Source organism: Gymnogyps californianus, chromosome 8 (genome assembly GCF_018139145.2).
Source record: "Gymnogyps californianus isolate 813 chromosome 8, ASM1813914v2, whole genome shotgun sequence".
In the NCBI taxonomy this organism is placed as follows: domain Eukaryota; kingdom Metazoa; phylum Chordata; class Aves; order Accipitriformes; family Cathartidae; genus Gymnogyps; species Gymnogyps californianus.
Genome location: NC_059478.1, coordinates 26,629,570 through 26,649,556, shown reverse-complemented (window position 1 = coordinate 26,649,556; position 19,987 = coordinate 26,629,570). Strand labels below are relative to the sequence as shown.

Genomic DNA, 19,987 nt, shown 5'->3' with positions numbered 1-19,987 from the left:
GTGCGAGCAAGCTGCTCTCGCCGCTGCTTCTGCTGCTCCCGTGGTGCTTGGCAGCGTGTGAGAAAGTACCACCACCAGACTGCGATGGACGAGTACCCTTTGCATGACCAGGATGTGGCTGTACAGCTATTATGACAATCTCTGTGAGGAAAGGAATAACTGCCTGAGTAGATGGCATCTTTGCTCTGCCGTTATTGAAAAACCAAGCTGTAGCAATGAGAAAAATCCAAGATCTTTTTAACTGTAACAAAGACTTACCCTGTTGCACCCCGCATAGCCCCTCTCATGAGTTCTTGTTAAATTGGTTATCTGAAGGTCTGAATCAGGCAGTCCAAGGTCAGCTCATCATCTTTGCAATTACCCTTTCTGCAGAAAGTAGGGAAGGATTAAAGAATGAGGTAACCCCTCTGCATCCAGTCCTTGACTGTCTTTATTGCTCTGAGTTATACATTCCATGTGACCAGGTCTTTTTATTACTAGCATGTCTCTAATATCTAGGAGGGGAAAGGTAACTGGGGGCAGGCGCTCTCAGAAATTACATTCTAGAAAGATCTGGCTCGCTCTGGCACTGGGACACAGTTGCCCCAGAAGCCCTGTTGCAGCCTCAGCCCAGCTCTCCAGTTCAAAAGCAGAGCAGCCATGGAAGATGTGGGATGCAGGATGTGGGATGTGGGATGATGCAGGATGTGGGATGCAGGATGCAGGATATGAGATATGGGATGCGGGATGCAAGATGCGGGATGTGGGATGATGCAGGATGCAGGATATGGGATATGGGATGCGGGATGCAGGATGTGGGATGCAGGCTGTGGGATGCAGGCTGTGGGATGCAGGCTGGCTGGCCTGGGGTGCAGTGCTGGCCCACGTGGCTCGGGGGGACTGGGAGCTGGGCTGCCATGCGTGGCATTATTTAGAAGAGTGTGACTCTAGCTCCTGGCCTCAGAGGTTGTTAGCACCAAGGAGAGCTTTGTGCGCAGATCTGATGTTGGGTTTGGGTAGGCGGCTGCAGGGGGAACCAGGCTCCGCTTCCTTCCCATGCCAAGAAGCCACAAGCACAACACAGAGAGGAGGATGGGATTGCTGCAGAGCACCTTTCCTTTTACTCTTCAGATATGAAGAGGCAGATTTTTAGTGAATCCTAAAAGTCACGGGGGGGATAATGACTGAACAGGGTGAAGGCAGGAGCAGCCTGGCTTTTCTATCCCAGGGCCAGGAACATTCATGCATTGGACAATCCAGCTGGGAAAGCAGCAGTGCAGCTTTTCCTCTACCCTCAATTCAGTCCGGTCCCAAAAACCAGACCAGAGGTACCCTGCTGTAGCCTTACCCCACTGTCGTGGTTTAACCCCAGCTGGCAGCTAAGCACCACACAGCCGCTCGCGCACTCCACCCCCAGTGGGATGGGGAAGAGAATCAGAAGGGTAAACGTAAGAAAACTCGTGGGCTGAGATAAGAACAGTTTAATAATTGAATTAAAATAACATAAAATAAATATAATAATTATAATAATAATAATAAATTGTAATGAAAAGGAAAATAACAAAAAGAGAGAGAAACAAAACCCAAGAAAAACAAGTGATGCAAATGGAAAACAGTTGCTCACCACCAACCGATTGATGCCCAGCCTGTTCCTGAGCAGCGGCCCCCTGGCCAGCTTTCCCCCTAGTTTGTATGCTGAGCATGATGTCATATGGTATGGAATATCCCTTTGGCCAGTTTGGGTCGGCTGTCCCAGCTGTGTCCCCTCCCAGCTTCTTGTGCAGCCCCAGCCTCCTCGCTGGCAGGGCAGCACGAGAAGCTGAAAAGTCCTTGACTTAGTGTGAGCACTGCTCAGCAACAACTAAAATATCAGTGTGTTATCAACATTATTCTCATCCTAAATCCAAAACACAACACTATACCAGCTACTAGGAAGAAAATTAACTCTATCCCAGCCAAAACCAGGACAACCACATTCATTGCTTTCTTTGGGCTTTTGGATTATGCAGCAAAAATGATGACCCGCTCTTAAAACAGCTGAAAATGCAGATTCCCCAGGCAACCTCTGTCAGGGCTTAAGAAACCTTAGGGAGTGCTTTATGCTATGTAATCTATATCTACCTAAATGCAATTTAGCAGCTGCCGTTTATTTACATGAAGACCATTATGCCAAGTTCCCCTAGTCTGATCCCCTTTTACGTACTCCCTTTCAGTGGGTACACTGTGATTTCAGCCTTGTGCTCTTGCTCATCAGATGTTCTTGCTTTAATCTTTCACTTTTGCATGCCAAGGTTCATCCAATCCTTTTTAGATGGTATTTTTTAAAAATCTTATCTTTAAAAGAAAATTGAATCCAATATAGAGATGCATGTCATTTGCTTCTAGCGACTTCAGCTATTTTGATTAAAAATGTTCTCATTTTACACTTTAGAATATGTAGGCAAGGTACATTTTGGAGTAAATGCAGTTGCCTTTATACTTAAATCCCCAAACAGGGTTGAAGGACACTGTCTCATTTCATCTAGTGAAAGGAGATGCAAGTGAAAAATTTTTGAGAAATATTGGTATTTACGTATCCAAGTACGATGTTTGCTTTGATTACAACAGCACAATATTATTGATTCGTATTACCTTTGTCAGCCTCTATATCTACAAAATACCTTTTGGAGAGATTGCTACCTATCAGTCATTTCTGCTCTTGGTTTTGTGCAATAGCTGTGCCTGCTCTTGCTCTTTGTGCTTGTGCTTATGGACTCACATCCCATTCACGTCATCATTTTTTCAATTTGTCAAGATAATTTTGTATCCTAATACTGCCCTCCAAAGACCTTGCGGTGTCTCATAGTTTTGTAACATTTTACATTTTAATAAGCATACTCTGTCTCTCTCCGTTGCAGGGATATCTCTGATTTCCACTCAAGAGCTGCACCTCACGTCCAAAGAGGGGACAGGCAGCTGGAGCGTGCGGGCGTTCGCCTGGGCTGCCCTGGTGCAGCGGCTGGAGCCGCAGTGAGCATCTCCTGCAAAGCGGGTGCCATACCGTCATGCTGATGTTCCTGCTTCTTTGCGAGGAGCTGGCTCAGGCTGAAATAAATTGGATTAACTCGGAAGTGAAAAGAAGTTGAACTGGGATTCAGTTTTCCTGGCATAGGCGGAAAGCCAACATTGCTGAAGGGCAGGGAATAGAGACGAAAAGGCACATGGAAAAGCACATTTACTGGGAAATCTTATTTTCATTTTACTTTCTAGAGTCCTGATCCTTATGTATATAAATGAGGGCAACCGCTAAGACTGCGTGCTGATTGAGCTGCCATTTAACAAGGACTGCCTTTACGCATAAGCTTAAGTGTATTTTCAAAATATATCTTTCTCATTATAAATTTATATCTGTTCTTTTGGTGGAATTAATTATGAAGGAAGAGAGTAGCATCATCATTCAGATTATAATATGGGGTTCAGCAAGTTTCTGATTTTTTCTTAAGAAAATATTTTTCTTCCTGGGAGACTTTACCTCTGAAAAGTCCTGGTTTTCAAAGGAAAAAGAAGTTTGAAAAGAGAAACGGCATTTTGAATCTCTTCTGCTTTTGAGCCCAGAAAATAATAATTGGGTTAGACTAAGGTCTGGCCTGATGCTTGGTTTTTTCATGTGCTTTTTTGCCAGACAGTATGGCATATAAAATAATCTGCGACATTCTGAAATCCCTGCTTACCCACCCAGACCAGCTAAGGGAAGTGGGGTAACCTCAATGCCTCCGGCTGGTCGCTGAGCTCCCCACTTTCCCAAGTTCCATTCACGCTGTTCCATGAGAAGTTGCTGTAAGCTTGATTTTTTAAATTATTATGTATTTATTATTATTTATTTTTAAATTATTCTTTTTTTAAATTATCAACTCAATATCACAGATTTTCAAGTCTTTTGCCTAGAAAATAGTAGGTCTTCCTGCAAACCCTTTCCAGGCAGCCGTAGTGCTCTCAATAAGCGGGATGGACTCGTGAAGGTGCGTGCAGGAGGGATGAGGCTGGGGGATGCTTCCAGCACTGCCGACGGCTCCTGGCACTGAGGATGCATGAACCGCCTGGTCCAGCAGATGCTCTCCAGCTGCTTTCTCAAAGTGATGACAACAGTGAAAGGTTGTCCTCTCACCTAGTTGGCTTGCGCTCTGCACAGCCCTGCACTTCACACTTAGGTGCGGAATCCAGCTGTCTTGGTGCCATTAAGCCTTTCTTTAGCTTTAAATCCTCTGTCCTTTGCAAACTCTGAGTGTGAATTTTAAATTGCACTTGTAATTTGCTCCGTTCTCACTGGTGGGATGTCTGTGCATTTCCATGGCCTTGCAAAATAGTTCCCATGGATACCTTTTCTGTGGGCATAAGGAGCAAAGGAGTTTCTGGTGGGTCACAGCCCAGGTTCGGCTTCATTTGCAGCCAGTTTTGTTCATTTGGTCTCTGGCTGTGGTGGTCTGATCACAAACTCTTTCAGATCTCAGCACAGGAGGAGAGAGGCAAGGTGCTTGATTGGCACCTCATCTTTCCTGAAGGTTCTGTACTGTCTCAGCTCACCGGGTGGCAATCTATAGCTCAGGTCTCACTTGCAATGGTAAGTTAAGGGGTTACAATACATTAAAGGCAGGGAGATGAATGGCGGGTACAAGGGGATGCAACCTTGCCCCATCCTGCTACCATCACAGCAGCGGTCTTCTGCTGATGAGCCATCTGCACTCTGGCCTTCTTGGCGAGAGGGCCACCTGCCTTGATATAAACAATGCTTTCCTCAGCGTTCACCAGTTTTACTGCTGTCACTTGTGTCCTTGGTCATTGATATAGGCCATTTTTGCCATCTTTGCTTTATGTTATTCCTCCTAGTGCTTTCATACACAGCCATTTCCATTCGTGCTTCATGCACAGCACTCCTGCTGTCGCTGTGACAGGTCTGTGCATGGCTCTGCTATGCTGAGCTCCACCACGCTGGCTCTGTTCAGTGTACAAGGACAACTGTGGGTTTTCATGGGAATATTGGCGTCACCCCTGATACGTAGCTCCTCAGCTGCTGTAGCTGGAACAGCCCTGGTTTAGTAACCGAGGTGAGGTGAGTTTGCAGCTTTTTACCCAACGAGCTTTTACCCAGTGACCTTGAATTACGATTGAACGTAACTGAAAAAACTGGCTTTTATCAGCTGACTACTTGCCATATCACTAGAGGCTGTGACTGAGCAACTTTGAGCCACATGCATTTATTGTTTTCCTCCTAGACCAGAGCCTCATCAGGAGGAGATAAATTATTGTTTTCCTTTAACTTATTCCAGGATATGGAGTGACCCAAGTTTTTCTCCTCGCAAGCTATGGATGCAAATCCATGGCAGGGTGGGAATCTTTTGATATATTTTGTGTACTCAGGCTTAACAAAGTTGTGGTTGAATTCAGGGTGAAGCTGGATGATGCAGCCATGTCCTTCGTGTTACCCATGCACGCAGGTGATTTCTTTCTTTTACCATTTCTTCTGAAATGGGATATTACTGAATCATAGCAGTTGCTTCAGGGCAACCTGGAGGTTTTGCTCATAGGAGGAATTAATTTGTGGCTTGGGTGCCTGGAGCACCATGAGGTGTGGAGAGCAGAGGTGAAGCTGGCTGATGAATGTGCCTTCTCGAGGCTGCTTGGCTAAGCAAGCACCCCACGGCAGGCAGGTTTTATGGATGGTGGCCGGATATGCCGGCACAGAGGTAAGTGGAGAGGACACAGGAGGGGTTCGTGGGGGCTTGGCGGTAGCTGTGGATACAGCTGTGGTTAGAGGAGATACGGGTGATGTGGCAGATGAGGTGCATGGGCAACCCTATTTGCACAATATACTGGCCTGGTTTTTGCAGCTTCTCAATTACAGCTGTTCTGAGGACACCTTTGGTGTGACATTTGCAGTGGGCTGGTAATATGCTCAGAGTAAGAGATGACACAAGTTATTTGTATTATCTCTATTATTTATTATGGGCACCCTTTGTGTACTTAAAATTAAAATTGGACAAAACCTTATGTTTGATATAACCTTCCATTAATGGCGCTCACCAGTGATTGGGCTCGTGGTGTTGATAGTGTAGCACAGCGTATCCACAAAAAGGTCCTCCTGTTTCCCCCCCTGCTTTCTATCTGCCTTATCTCTGCAGATGAGAGCTGTATGAAGTCAGCCGCTGTCTTACCACACAGCAGCCTGCTCACAATGCCGGAACCACAGTCGACATCATCGCAACACTAATCGCAACAGCAGCATTTGGGATTTCCTAGTTTGACACTTGCTACCCCAATGATTCCTGCAGAAGCAGAGGACAGCTCGCTAGTGTCCTCCAGTGTACCTCAAGCATACAACCCCCATAAATTTATCAGCTTAGGAAAATAAAAAAAAAAAAGAAGAGAAAAAAACCCTTTCTAACTATCAGAACTCCTCCCTTGCAGCTTTAAACGAAGATTGCACATTGGACCCCTGTTAAGGGGTTGCCTATGGAAGGAGATGCTGCGTTGGCTGTGGCTGGAGACCTGCGGGCAAGGGGTCGGTCGGACACCCCCAGGTTTGTCTCTTGCTGCTCATGGGTTTCCTCTCCATCTCCCATTTCTAAAGGGGTTTTACACCATATTTGTGATGAAGTGGGCAAGCATCAGCAATAAAAACCAACGCAGCTGCTGCTACAGGAATAATTACTGGTTTATTAACACAAAAATTACAGAGTATTTTGCAGTTTAGGCAGAATTTCAAACCCCAAACTGGAATCAGTGTTTTCAACAAAACAGAGACACATTGAGTGCGAGAAGAGAGACAGAGGTCTGCCACGGGCTGTCCCTGCTGGAGGAGAGGAGGGCTGACCTCTAGGCACTGAGGAAGGTGCTGACAATGGAGCAGGGCTGGGAACAGTCACGGATTTGGCCAGGACATGAGTTTGAAGGCAGGATTTGGTAAGGAGGAAGCTGGTGTGACCTGCAGATGTTCCCAGGCCAGTCCAGCCCTTACGGCAGGGCAAGGGGACAGCCAGCAAAGAGGCATGGCCATGCCTGGCTCCTCCAAGATTGGCGCTCACGGAGCAGATGGCAATGGGTCTGTGCAATGCCATCCAGGCTACCTGGGCCGAGGCCGAAAAGGGCTTTCAGCTGGTGGAAGAAGTACAGAAATTAGGAATCCTCATCCCCAGATCCTGCCCTGCACCTTTTGCCCTAGAGAAACATTGTCCCATCATCTGCTTGGTCCCTCCCTCCAGCGAAGGCAGGTCGTTTTCCAGCATCAGTGGATTTTCTTTAGATACAGGTGAATCCCATTCTTGGAGCGAAGGATGATCTGAGGTATTTTGCAGGGAGGCTTGGCTGGGTCGGGCGAGAGCTTGAAGCGGAGCAGGGTCAGGGCCAGGGCTACCTTCATCTCGTTCATGGCGAACTGCTGCCCGATGCAGTTCCTGGGGAAAAACAGAGCAGCTCAGCCACTCCATCTCAGTGCTGGGCACACTAAACCCTTGCAGCTGGATCCCAGCCCTCTCACACCAGCACACAACCCTTCCCCTCTGCGGCTCTGGGGGCCCCAGGCAGTGTTTTGGGTAGCAAAAGCAGGGGCATGGGCTGAGCAGGGGGAATCTGGGGGAGCATCGGGAGCTCCTGGATGTGTGTTCAATGAGCACAGAGAAGGAGGGGAGATTGGGAAGCCAAAGGTGAGGCCAGCAGAGCCGAGGCGGTGGGTCTCTAAGCAGGAGGGTCTGCAACATGTTTGCCTTGGCGGGGTGAGCACAGGGCGAAGGGAAGGACTGGGAGCAGGGGAGAAGGGGGAATCAAAAGGCGGGAGGGGGTGGGATGGGGTCTCTGCATCAAGGAGAGGAGCAGAGCAGTGAGCCCAGGATGCTGCAGGCTCCCCGCATGATGCCAGCAGGATGCTCCACAGCTTTGGCACCCGGTTCCCTGTCCCCAGGAGGGGCTCGGCAATGTTTTCTTCCCATTTTGCCTGCTGGTATCAGAACACCGCTGCGGCACAAACACTTGTTATGTGCTCGTGAACTGTTTAACGCTGCAGGGCAGGACTTCAGGCGGCGGTCTCTGAAAGCACTCTGTGAGTGTTTCCCCGATAGCAATTATAACAGCAGCACACACTTCTCGGGCCGAGCAGTTTCCAGGGATGCACGTTTTCTCTCCCCACTACTCCTTCAGTGTTCAATACACTTTACCTCATTCCAGCAGAAAAAGGCAGAAAGGCGTGAGAGTGTCTGCCAGAGACGTTCTCCGGGGAAAACCGCAAAGGATCAAACACCTGGAAATAAAGAATATACAACAAGAAAAAGCGATTATTTAAGGAACACAGTACCGACTGGTATCTTCAGAAATGTGACACTCCATAATTTCTGAACAACCCCATTGGAGAGAGAATTCATTTTGAGATGGACTGAAACTCACACACCAGACTCCCTTGCTTTCCACTGAGCCTGGCAATGGTGTTGCCAAGATAAACCAGACACAGATATGATGAAAACCGGGGAGCCGGGATTCAATTCTCCACCTGTAGGCTGAGCAAAAAATCATCTCTTTGCCTATTAATACAACAAGCTCTTGGGAGCACTTTGTCTTACTGTTTGGGCAGCACCCAGCCCTAATGCTGCTGTCTGACCACCCTGTGCTGCAGCTGGCCGAGACTAACGCAAGGCGGTCGCTTCTCAACGTGATTCCCGTGGGCAAAGATGTTCGGGAGCAAGGGGGGCGCTCTGCTCTCCTGCTAACAGGCTGAAGGGGACATTGGAAGAGGCACAGCATAAAGGGGAAAAATTATTAGAAGGGCAAAAGAAAACTCACCAAAGGGTCTTTCCATACTGCAGGGTTTCTGTGAATAAGATAAATGCTAATCGCAGTGAGGCTGCCTGTAAAGCAATCGAAGAGGAGAAAAGGGCTCAGTGACAAAGAAACTAGAGGGAAGGTTGCAGCATGCTCACACAAAGGTCTGTCTAAATCATCATGGTCTTATCTGTCAACTGGAAACCTATGAGGGTTTTGTCATTGGCTTCAGAGAAAACTAAACATTTTCTATTTGTTTAGATGTAAGCAGCCAAACAGTGGAAATAAGGAAGGCACCAGCACCATAGGCACATGGTCCCCCCACCAACACTGCCCGCTTGTGTGCCAAATCAGAGGAGGAAAGGAGCAGCACAGGGCAATTCCCACACTGCAAGTTGGGATGGGACCAGTCCCTGTCCCCCTATGCGTGCGGTTTGCCAAAACGGGTGAACCATGAGCTTGTGCTTGGCCAGAAAGAGAAGGGGCTTTTGGCACAGGCACGGCTGCCCTATAGTGGTGGTGGCAGGAAGGATCTCACGGGGATGCTGCTGTACAGCTCAGACCTCAGTCTATCAATGGGATGCCAACATCTGCACAGTCCTGTCTGAATGTCTGTGCCGGCAAGGAGCAGGTCACAGAGGCAGGGCTGTCGCCTTTGCTCTGTGGCAGGCAGCGAGGACGCGGCTGAGGTCCAAGAACACAATTTTGTGAAGCAGGAATGGGATTTACAGACCTTCTGGCAAGGTGCGTCCATCGGGGAAGGTGATGGGTTTGCTGAGCTGCTGGGACACGCCAGGCACCGGTGGGTAAAGGCGAAGGCTCTCCCTGATGCACATGGTGCTGTAAGTCATCTTGCCCAGGTCCTCCCTGCCGGGACAGAGGCAGGCTGAGCCCCACAGTCCCCTTGCTGCCCTGCGCCGGGAGGCCCCTTGCCTCACAGCCATCAGCCCCCTGGGCAGACCCCCTTGCAACAGATGGGGCATACAGAGGGATCCGCAATGTCCAACCACGGGCTGCTGCAAGCTGGAGACCCCAGGACACCTCTGAACAACCTTAACAACCTCTGAACAAGCTCAAGTGCAAAGTGACAGCGAAAGGTGAAAAGCTCCAACTACAACGTCCTGTGGTGAGAAAACAGGAGAGAGCAAAGAGCAACGTTGGTGGCCCAGGTCTTGGCATGGCATCCAGCATGTCCCTCCTGGTCTGGGGTGGTTTTTCTTGTGTCTGCCCTGGTAATACGAGCCCTGAAGCCCTGAAGAGCAGGGAGGCAGATTTAGCTAAAGGATGCAGTATCTGCTCCATCCTGTGAAGTTCCTGTGCATGCAGCAACCTTTAGCACCTCAGCTTTTGAGCCTTGAAGACATTGCTCACTTAGAAATGGCAGCGATAGGAAAAAAGTTACCAGCTGAGGAAATGTGCAACCTTACCACTGAAGCGTCTCTCGGTGCCCCAGGATCCCCTGGATCTCCTCCCGGCACCGTGTCTGGTGCTCGGGGTGTGACGCCAGGCAGTACAAGAGCCAGGAGATCCCGCTGGCTGTCGTATCGTGGCCCTCAAACATGAATGTGTCCACCTCGGCACGCAGGTCCTCATCGGACAGTCCAGCTCCGTTCTCGTCCTAACAGTCCAGAGACATTTCAGTGGCCCATATATATAAAAATAATATATATAATATATAATATAGATAATATAGATGAGATATATACATATTATAGTGGCCCACATATATATATATATATAAAAAAATATAATATCCCAGGAGGGACCATTATATTCTTTCAGGTATTGCAAAGGGGGGTGGTGATGTCCCTGGGATACATATAAACAAAATTAATCTCTGTTTAGACTGAATTCAGGGCCCCTTTTCCTTCACTTATAAATCCCTTTATCCCCCCCATATTAAACCACCAGGACTATGAAATCCCTCTGCGTGTTGTATTCCCCAACAGATGCTACCAACATTTCAGTGATGGAAAACTGGCCCCTCCTCAACTGGGCAGGACTGGCCTAATTTATTTTAATGGCTTGTGCAGTCCTGAGGGTCTCTGGTGGTTTGTGGCACCCCTGCAAAGGCTGAGTGGCTTTTGCACCCTGCTGCCCTGCTGCACACCCACTCCTCACCGCTCACTTTGGCACACAGCAGAATGTCCAAGAAGTCCAAATGTCTCTTCTTCTGGATCTTTTCAAATTCCTGTTCATCTTTAAGGGACTCCTTTCGCTCATGGATCACCTTGTCTGGGGAAGAAAGAGTTAAAGGTTCAGCACGGGCAGGAGATGCTGAGCTGCAAAACTGCCCTTCAAATGCAAAACTCACCCAAGGGGGGGACCACCGCTCAGTCCATGATGCATTTGACATGTGTGCTTCTGCATCCCAGGCAGTTTGGCTTTTTCAGCAGCACAGCAACAAATGCCGTGCATGTTGCCATCCTTTTCTGCAAACTTCTTTGTCCACCACAGACTCCTCAGCCTATTTTACCCACCCCTCCTGCATTAAAATCATTCCTGGCCTGGAAAGGAAAATCATTCCTTGCATCAGTGTTGCCTGCAGCGCCCATCCCTTGTCTTACCAGCCTCTGGTAGTTTAACCGGAGCGTTCCCAGAGGGGAATTCCTCCGTTAGTCCAGTTTAATAATCCCGGAGCTGTGAGACCCCCCTACTTCATGCCTAGATCGGACCATTGCTGCAAGCTGATGCTCTGCTTGGATCCCAGCTCTGAGCCTCCGGGCATGACCCTTCCCTTCCCTTCCTTGCCCTTACAGGCAAGGAGGTAACTCGACTGCCTCTGGTCAGCCATCACCCAACCTGCTCGAAAGCTTTCGGAGAGGATGAAGGCAGGGAATACCTGTGTGGTCATGAGCAAGCTGGCAGACCTTCCTGAACCGATATCCGTGGGGGCTGAGCCAGTAAATGATGTCATTGTGGTAGGGGAAGATGCGGAGGCGCTGGTGCACCATGTGGCATAGGTCATAGACAGCCTGGATGTAGGTGTTTTTCCTGGGGAGAGGGGAATGGTGGAAGTTTGTAAATTTGGGAGCATCATGACAAGCAATTTGCCCGCTTCCCTTCAGAGCTGCAAACTTTCTGCCAGGGTTTGGGGCAGCCAGCACTGACCTGTTGGTCTGGCAGTTGCTGTGACAACTGAAGGCACATTTCATGATGCTATCGAGAGTCATCAAGCTGACGTGCTCAAAGAGCTCCACTGGTTTCCCATCTGTGATCAGCTGCTCCCATTTATCCTAGGGCGCAAAGGAGACAAAAATGAGAAGGCAAGGGACAGTTCTGCACAATCTGTGTTCATCTTCTGGTTAATGACTGCTCAGCTAGGGATACATTCCAGAGAAATGGAAAAAAGAAGAGGATCTGTTAGTTGCCACCAAAATCCCAAAGGAGGGAAGCCAAGAGCGGGATGATAATACAAGATTTGCCTCAGGCAGCTGCTGCTCTCGAATCTTGGCAGCGGTGAGCCCTGGTACACCCTACCCTGGGGCAAAGGCACCCCAGAGAAGCCCAGGACGGGCACATCATTGCTGGGTGAGGGGGCACGTTACCAAAGTATTTCTTGGAGTGCAGTGTGTTTGTGCTCCTGCACAAGAGCAGTGTATGTTGGCACTGGACTTCACCGAGTCTGTGTTTTCTGTCTCTCTCTCACAAGCACACATGACTTTGGTGTCTAAGATGCAAGCTTCCATCTCATGATATCTCTCCCACTTTGTTTTTCCAGCATATAATATAGCAGCTCTTGCTCAACTCTTCCCATAGGGGATCCCTAGAGAAACTATAAAGAGTGTCTCTCTTGCCTGGCAGACATGAAATGATGTTGAATCCTCTGTCCCTTTGTGGCTGTAAGAAACCAGCGGACAATAAAGCTGAGAAAGGGAAGAGATGGAGGAGCACAGTCACATCTGAGCTCCCACAGTATGAAACCAGGCTGAGGAACAGGGCTTATATGGACAGATTTATGTCCTTAGCACATACAGTGATTGCCACCTGGTGGCATGGGCTCCCACCATAGGCACTTTGCGTTGTCTGCAAAGAATTACGAACTGCCAGGCACTTGTGTGCATTGCAAAAGCTCTCCTGCCTCTCCAGCCCCCGGCACCTGGCTGCTCCCTGGGCCAGTGGGAGGGAGGACAGCCAGGATCCATGTGGAGCTGCTTGGGGAGGTTGGAAGGAGGGAGGCAAAGGAGAAGGAATAAATCTGGCACCAAGACTCCTGCCGGTCCACGTGCACAAAGTCTGGTGCCCCTCACCTGTAATTCACACTGGTTTCCATCATGCCCAGCACTGATGGATGCAAGAACAGTGCAGTTTCACTGTGTATTAGGCAAGGCAGAGATTGCAATCCAGTCATGGGTATGTTGACAGCAAATGATACCCTTTAATCTTAGGTCACAGTATAGCTCTGCTCAAAGCTTTATATTTTAGGGATTTATTATGAACCTTTATTTACTTCAATTCTTCATTTACAAGAACACCCTATAAGAAATTGCAGTTGGGATTGAGATTATGCACAGTTTGGGGACGGCAGCAACATTAATCCTCAAATCTTAGCCACAGAGCCCAAAGCAGTACCAGAGACATAGTCCCCACAGGGATGCTCAACCTGCACCTTCCTTCCAGCCCATGGGCAGGGGTTTGTGGTGGATCAGAAACCTCGACTGCTACAGCCTGTCCTTACAATTACCAGGTTGTGAGTAAGGGCACTGCAAGAAAACCCTGCTCCAGCATTTACCTACTAAACAGTCAGGATCAGGGAAAAGAAAACAGGGCAGAGAGAGGAGCATCAGACAGGAGTCCTACCAGCATCACGTTAGTAGACTCTGCCATCAGGGCCACGTACGGTTTCAAGACGTCGTAATGAAACCCTGGAGTCAGGAGTTTTCGATGTTGGTGCCATTTTGGCCCGTGTAAGATCAGCAATCCATTCCCTGGGGAAACACAGTCAAGGCATGTTTTGCTGGGCACAAGCAGGCTGCTTTCACCTGCCTGCAGACACAGCCTCCGCCTGCAAGGAGCATGATTAAATCCGCTGTCCAAGCTGCTATGACAGAGTACTTCCAAACGTTGCCGTCAGCTCCAGGGTTCCTAGGGCTGAGCAGAGCCCTGCTCACCAAAACGACACAGCGCTGCCTCCAAAAAGAAACAGCAACACTGCTGGAGCTGAGAAGTTCAGATCAGCAGATGCTTTTTTCACTGGTCCTCCACTGAATCTGAGCTTCTCCGATCACCGCCCTTTGCTAACTATGGATGTGTAAGTGGTTCTTATTTGTATGTATGACTATGTCTGAACTTTCTTTCCTCGAATCACAAAAAATGGCGTTATTTAGTACCTTTTTCAATAAATGTAATAATTTCAGGAAGCTTTTAGCTATAACTGCATCAAGGAATAAGCACAATGCTGTTTATTTATAGCATGTTCTTGACTAACTTCAGAATCATTCCTGGTAGGCAAAGCCCTGGGAATACATACCGATCCACGGGACAAGGTGTTTATAGCTGACGTTATCCTTGGGATCTGTAAAAAAATCATCAAGAAAGAGAAAATAAAATGGTAAATGTTTCAGTAGCGTCAACCCACTGGTTTGCACCTGAAAGCTCCCTCTGAGCTCTCACTTTTCATTGGGTATGAAGCAGAATCACTGGCATCCCTGCAGAATTCATCAGTATTTCACAACAAAACAACACTGTTTGGCCCAGCTGCAAGAAACATGCATAAAAGCAGATGCCCAGACTGGAATAAACAAGAATATTGGTTGTCCAAAGTCTGTGCTGTGTGATAAATGATTAACCCTCCCAGACAGCACTGTTTAGCACCTTTCTCTCTGGATGCACTAAAGATATGGCTCCACAGTAGGAGCCAGGGGTCTGAGCTGAGAAAAAAGCTTTCAACTGTCTTCTCCTTGCTGAGGTCAGGCACCGAGAAGATAACTTTCCAAGGAAAACTTGAGGAAGTTTGATTTGCCAGATTTGGAGGGGCCCTGGTCACCCCCACAGCCCTGTGCCTAAAGCACTCAGGGCATGGCATGAAGGACGGATATCTCTCCATGCCTTTAGATGATTTCTGCAAAAAAGGAAACCTCTCTGCGAAACCCTGCCTTGCTGTGAATTTTTAAGCTGGCATGGGAAGGCGGCAGGCTATGGTTGTTGCTCCACAGCTGAAGGCATCATCTTCTCACCTCCTCTGGCCAGCAGAGCCTTAGCATAGTCGGGATCAGTGACAACCAGTAATGCTGAGAAACTCCCGAACCAGAGAGGGTGAGCGTAGAGGTACTTCTGTGCCCAGGTCTCCACCTTGTCCAGCACCTCTTCCTCCTTAAGAAACTGTAGTTGTGGGGAAGTAAAAAGAGAAAGAATACTTAGATTCAGAGGAAAAAATAAATGTCTTAAAAAGCTCAAGGTCTTTCTGTATCACAAAAACAGGTGATGGCAAACAAGGTGTCGTCCCTCTGGGTTTGCAAAGCATCAGAAGTAGAGATGCTTGTTACTTTTAAACCTCATATAAAATAATTCTTCCTTATCAATTGACCCTAACCATGGAGAACATTCTTAGGGACAGTGGTGGTGCCTACCAGTGCACGTACGTTATCTGCTCTTTTTCCATGGCCACTCCAAAGAAGACTCAGATTTGCCCCCGACAGCATCTGCATTTTGTGGCATGCAAATATGTTCTGACTTGCACATGGCTGAGCAATTAGCACCCTGCAGTCGTGAGAAAATACAGCAGCGCTTTTACAGCAGCCAACAGCATCGCTGCTGTGTCTGCCCTGGTGCAATGATGCCTCCTGACCGGGAAACCTGGGCCACAGCTTCCTCCAGCCATTTAGGTGGAAAAGGCCAGTGTCCAGGTAAAATTCAACAGAATGAGTCCAAAGTCACCAATGGAGTGTACAGAGGAGGGTACGCTGGTTAATAACATTAGATTAAGATTTCATTGATTTCCAGGACTTGAATTTAATAGGTGACGAAGAGCTGGTGCTCCCAGAAAGGTTCATCTCCAGTCCTTGGAAGCTGCATGCTGAGGAGTAACGTGAGCACCAGCATTCGTATCGGCAGCACTGGCAGGTTCACTCTTCAAAAGCGATCGCCATTCTATTGCTTTTATAGCCAGTGTTGTTGTATATTAAACAGGCAATAGCCAAAGAACAAGTGGAAAGATTGGTGGAAAGATCCAAGGTCACAGGCAGAGAAAAAAAATCACAGAGACAAAACCGTGAATTCTCTTTTCTTTGAACAGAAACTACTCTGCCACAATAGGCAGGGAGAAGGATTTTGGTGAGCCAGGGCTGACAGCTGCTGCTGCTTTGACTTGAAGCCTGAAGTTTAATTACACCTGCATACCGGTGCAGAAATCAGCCACAAAGTCACTCTATTGACTGAGTCAAGTGAATATTTGCTTAATTGCTTTGGTGCTGAGTTATCTCAGCTCAGCTTTTAGTTTGGCTAGTGCTTCTCAACCCGGTAGATGGCTTGTACTCATTTATCACCCACGTCAGGCTTGTCTCGGAGAGGATGCTCAGGAGCACGGGGCGTCTGCCAGGGGACTGCGCAGACAGCGTGGGGGCACATCCAGGCTCCGTGCTCCAAGGCTGAGCCCCTTTCCTTGTGAGCCGAGGGGGTCCCCGCAGCATGTCCTGTGTGTCTCTCACATTCGAGAGTGACGAACTACATCCAGTTGTCATTTATGATAGAAAGTTATTGTTCAACTTCTCTTGCTCAAGTTCAAGATTTTGGACTTACTAAAGAGAACCATCAGTTTCTCTGGTTGCAGGGATCAAGTTTTGGGGTAAAAGGAGGCAGCCCTCCCCAGCGCCCACCCCTTAGGCAATGCCAGCAGAAGCGGGGCTTGGCACGGTGCCTTTAGCTGAGTGACATGCGAACACATCGAAGTCCCTTCGATATGTCTGCTTGTGCTTTCTCCCATCATGAAATCACAGAAAGCATAAATGAAAGTAATTGGGAGATGCTGAGCAAGCCTTGCTGGCAGAAGTCCTAACGCTAGAAGCCTTTGCATCCAACATTGTTTTTGCAGCGCTGGCCTCTGTTTGTGCTATCAAGAACCATCCCTGTGCTGGCAGAGGGTGGGATGGGTTTATCTGAGAGGAGAGGTTACCCGCAAGATGAGTAACCTCTAGCTGCTGTGCCGAGCACTCCCGGGGCAGAGGGTGTAAAGTCCTGTGGGCTGCAGAGGAAAAGGAACGGAAAGCTCCTGCTTCTTAACCAGGGCTCCAGCTACCAGGCTCTGCATGAAACACCATCACTTCTACTTCTTCCTCCCTTGGGGGCTTGAAAAGAAAAGTATAAGCCCCTCTTGGGTCTAAGGAAGAAAGGTAATGGCCTGAGCTTACACTGAAATGCAAGTTTTGAAATGGATCCAACACTAAAAGCATCTGCGAAGAGGCGCTTAAAGGCACTTTTAATAACTATGCACCAATAGCAAATGAAACAGAAAACACAGGAGCTGAAATCTGAGCACGAAGCTGTGCCATGCTCAGCCAGAACCAGGCTGGCTCCCCTCCACCAGCCACCCACGCAGGGCAGATGCAGGCAAAGGGCTGCCGAGGGACCGACAGCCCCCCTGCGCCCGTGAGGCAGCGACCCTGCTCTCCTCTGCTTCCCACCACCCGTGGCCATGGGAAGTCGGTTTGGCCAGCTCAGGGCTAGCACTCTGGGTTTTAACTAAGTTGTGCTGCTGCAGTGAGACTGAACAGCTCTACACAACCTCTCCTGATATTTTAATGTAATTTCTACTGAGTGATTTGGATAAGCAGAGACTAATACCCAAGAATGCTTTAAAACAAAAAGTGATGTATTTCCAGGAGACCTGCCCAAAGCATGACAAACATATTTGAGATACTAAACTGACCTGAATCAAAACTGGCAATTAATCACTTCAAATCAACAGCATAGGAAATGTCAGTGCTCTCCCTGAATACAGCTCTCAGGTCCTCCTCCGAGGTGCGTGTAAACTTTGTACTCAGCATGTGCTCAGAGCATTGCCAGTTTCCTCACTGGCTCAATGAACTGTTGGGCTCTGGGGAATTCAGCAGCATTTAATCAGCAAATGGTTAAATTTGCAAAACAGGAATTCTTCAGAAAATACTGTCCGAGGTAAAAGTTGAGCTGTGAACTACCTAGCCATGATGGGAGTGAGTGATTGGTGCAAATTATTAAATCTCATTCCAGGATACGTAGTCACAACTGACAAACAGGCAAACATACTTTATTTAATTGCAGTTTTAAAGTCTAACTGGCAGTGCAACAAAGCTCTGAACTGGCCCATCTTCATGTTTACTTTGCCAGAAGACTGCCTGTCCCGTCCAGTGCAGCAAAACTGGGGCTGCCACGGCACAAAGACGAGCCCTAGGAGGTCCCCTCCAGATTCCCCAGCTATTTTTCAGGGTGCCAGTTATTTAATGTGCCACAGATTTGGCCGGGGCAGGGCATCAGCAGAGCCCAGGAGAGGTCAGGGCGATTTGAAGCAGCCTTTAGCATGTATGGAAAAGCCTTTCGCACCAGGCAGCTCAGTTACTCCTCAGGAAGCTGCCGATGAGTTGTGGAAATCTGTTTGCCAAGGCAGCCACGCTGATCTGTGTGGGCAAGCGCACATCTTGGGGAATAGCCATCCACGCCACGAGTGCCCAGAACAAGGCTTGCTTATGTACGTGGGTTTAGTTAGTCATGGCTTTAATGCAACCTTAAAAAGATCCGTGGGCCCTGTGCCGGATGCTATACCTGGGATGCGTTTTGTGGCTTAAACATGACTCAAAATGATCAATGCCCTATCTGGCTCACCTGGCCGTGAAGCGGATGCAAGCTGGCAAGGGAGAGAAGGTGCCTCCGGGTGCTGGGAGCAGCATGCATCTCCTCAGCGTTGCAGGGACAGCTGCAGCGGCCATGCCCTGACTTTTACAGGAGCAGAGAGGTGACAGCGGAGCCTGACCCGGGACAGAGCAGCACGGCTCTGCTGCCTCCAGCACCAATGCCGGGTTACACCCCGGGACGACCTTGCCCACGCCACGTTATATTACCGCTTTCTTTACTTGCGAGCCAGCTACCACCTCTTTCCACCGTGCATTTTGCAGCAGCCTGCGTGTGCTGTTCTCTAGGCATCACAAGCAGAGAAAGCAGTTCGCGTGGCTGAGAAAAAGCATGCCCATCTTTCCCTTACCCCGGGGGCTAGCAGAAGCAATTCTCCTGGACCATGGGTACGAGTCCCACCAGCATCATTCCCGCCCCCCCCCCGTGGGGAAACCGCTCCCCGCACTCCCTCCTTCCCCCCCCCGGCAGTGCAGACCGGGCTCTCGCCCTACCTCGTGGACGTGGCCGAAGAGCCAGTGGGTCGGGTGGCCGGGGAAGTCGGCCAGCGCCCTGAGCAGCTCCCGCCGCCGGTGGTACAGCTGGATGGCCTTCAGCAGCACGCAGGTCAGGCAAAAGACGGCAGCCAAGTGCAGCACCCGGGAGACATCCACGCCCAGCCACGGGAGCTTCATCGCCCCCGGAGAAGGCAGCCACCGGCCGCCTGGCCGCTGCCGGCTGGCTCAGGGGGACGCCGGTGTCACCGCCCGGGCGCCCCGGCCGGCACCGGCCGCATCCAGCCAACGCAGGGCGGAGAGGCGGGTTGAGAGTCCGAGGGGCTGTCAAATCACGACAGCGCTTGTTGGGAGGGAGGCATCCCGCGAGGCCTCGGCAAACGCACGGCTTGCCCCCGCAAAATGGGCTCGAAAGCCGTTGCCCGCCCTTCTTCCCCGTTGCCGGCACCGGCTGGCACCTCGCCGGAGACCGCGGGTGCCAGCAGGGACGTGGACGGAGGAGGGAGGACAAGAGCCGTCAGCCTGCGCCGGAGCTGCGGCCTGCGGAGGGAGGGCAGCGTGCCGGGCATCGCCGGCGGAGCGGGAGCTGGCCGGCTGCTGCCCCGCGTTCCCCTGCCTGTACCCACGCACCCCGTGGGCTGCGGCGAACTGCCCCGGCACAGCCCGGGGTGTGTTCACATCCCTCCGCCCCAACCCCGGCTGCTGGCCTGGGCACTGCCACCGGGGGAAAACGGCAAAGGCCGAGCGGGATCGGGGCTTTTAGGGAAGGGGAAAAAAAAAAAAAAAAGAGAGCGTGGCTGAGCGAGGGTGTGTTAACAACCATCCCACCGGGCGTGGGAAGCCGGCATTTGGGAATATCGCTCCTTTACATGCAGTTCTTTAGGCTTTTAGTGTGCACAAGCCTGAAGGAGAAAATA

The 19,987-nt window shown here is 49.7% G+C and overlaps 1 protein-coding gene across 4 annotated transcripts; it reads right to left on the bottom strand.

The window, feature by feature from the left end:
* Positions 1-6,670: 6,670 nt before the first annotated feature.
* Positions 6,671-19,272, bottom strand: LOC127018904 (cytochrome P450 4B1-like). 4 transcript variants are annotated; one of them, XM_050900705.1, is made up of 12 exons: positions 19,055-19,272; positions 14,937-15,065; positions 14,231-14,275; positions 13,561-13,688; positions 11,872-11,996; positions 11,603-11,754; positions 10,889-10,995; positions 10,188-10,378; positions 9,494-9,627; positions 8,782-8,846; positions 8,163-8,245; positions 6,671-7,406 (listed from the first exon to the last, which is right to left on the bottom strand). In XM_050900705.1, the coding sequence occupies exons 1-12, from the start codon at positions 19,248-19,250 to the stop codon at positions 7,238-7,240; spliced, it is 1,524 nt and encodes a 507-aa protein (XP_050756662.1). In that variant the 5' UTR covers positions 19,251-19,272; the 3' UTR covers positions 6,671-7,237. The 4 variants fall into 4 exon arrangements, with proteins under 4 accessions (XP_050756662.1, XP_050756661.1, XP_050756663.1 ...); XM_050900704.1 differs by having other exon boundaries at positions 14,937-15,081; positions 19,071-19,272; XM_050900706.1 differs by having other exon boundaries at positions 14,937-15,069; positions 19,071-19,272.
* Between the last annotated feature and the right edge of the window lie 715 nt (positions 19,273-19,987).

Bases quoted from the DNA above. Each gene is read 5' to 3' on its own strand.
- LOC127018904 (XM_050900705.1), bottom strand. From the start codon at position 19,250: ATGAAGCTCCCGTGGCTGGGCGTGGATGTCTCCCGGGTGCTGCACTTG. The intron at 15,066-19,054 runs GTCTGCACTGCC...TTAAGGAGGAAG, and splicing joins CGAGGTAGGGCGAGAGCCCG to AGGTGCTGGACAAGGTGGAG. The intron at 10,996-11,602 runs GTATTCCCTGCC...TTTCTTCCCCAG, and splicing joins GCTTGCTCATGACCACACAG to ACAAGGTGATCCATGAGCGA.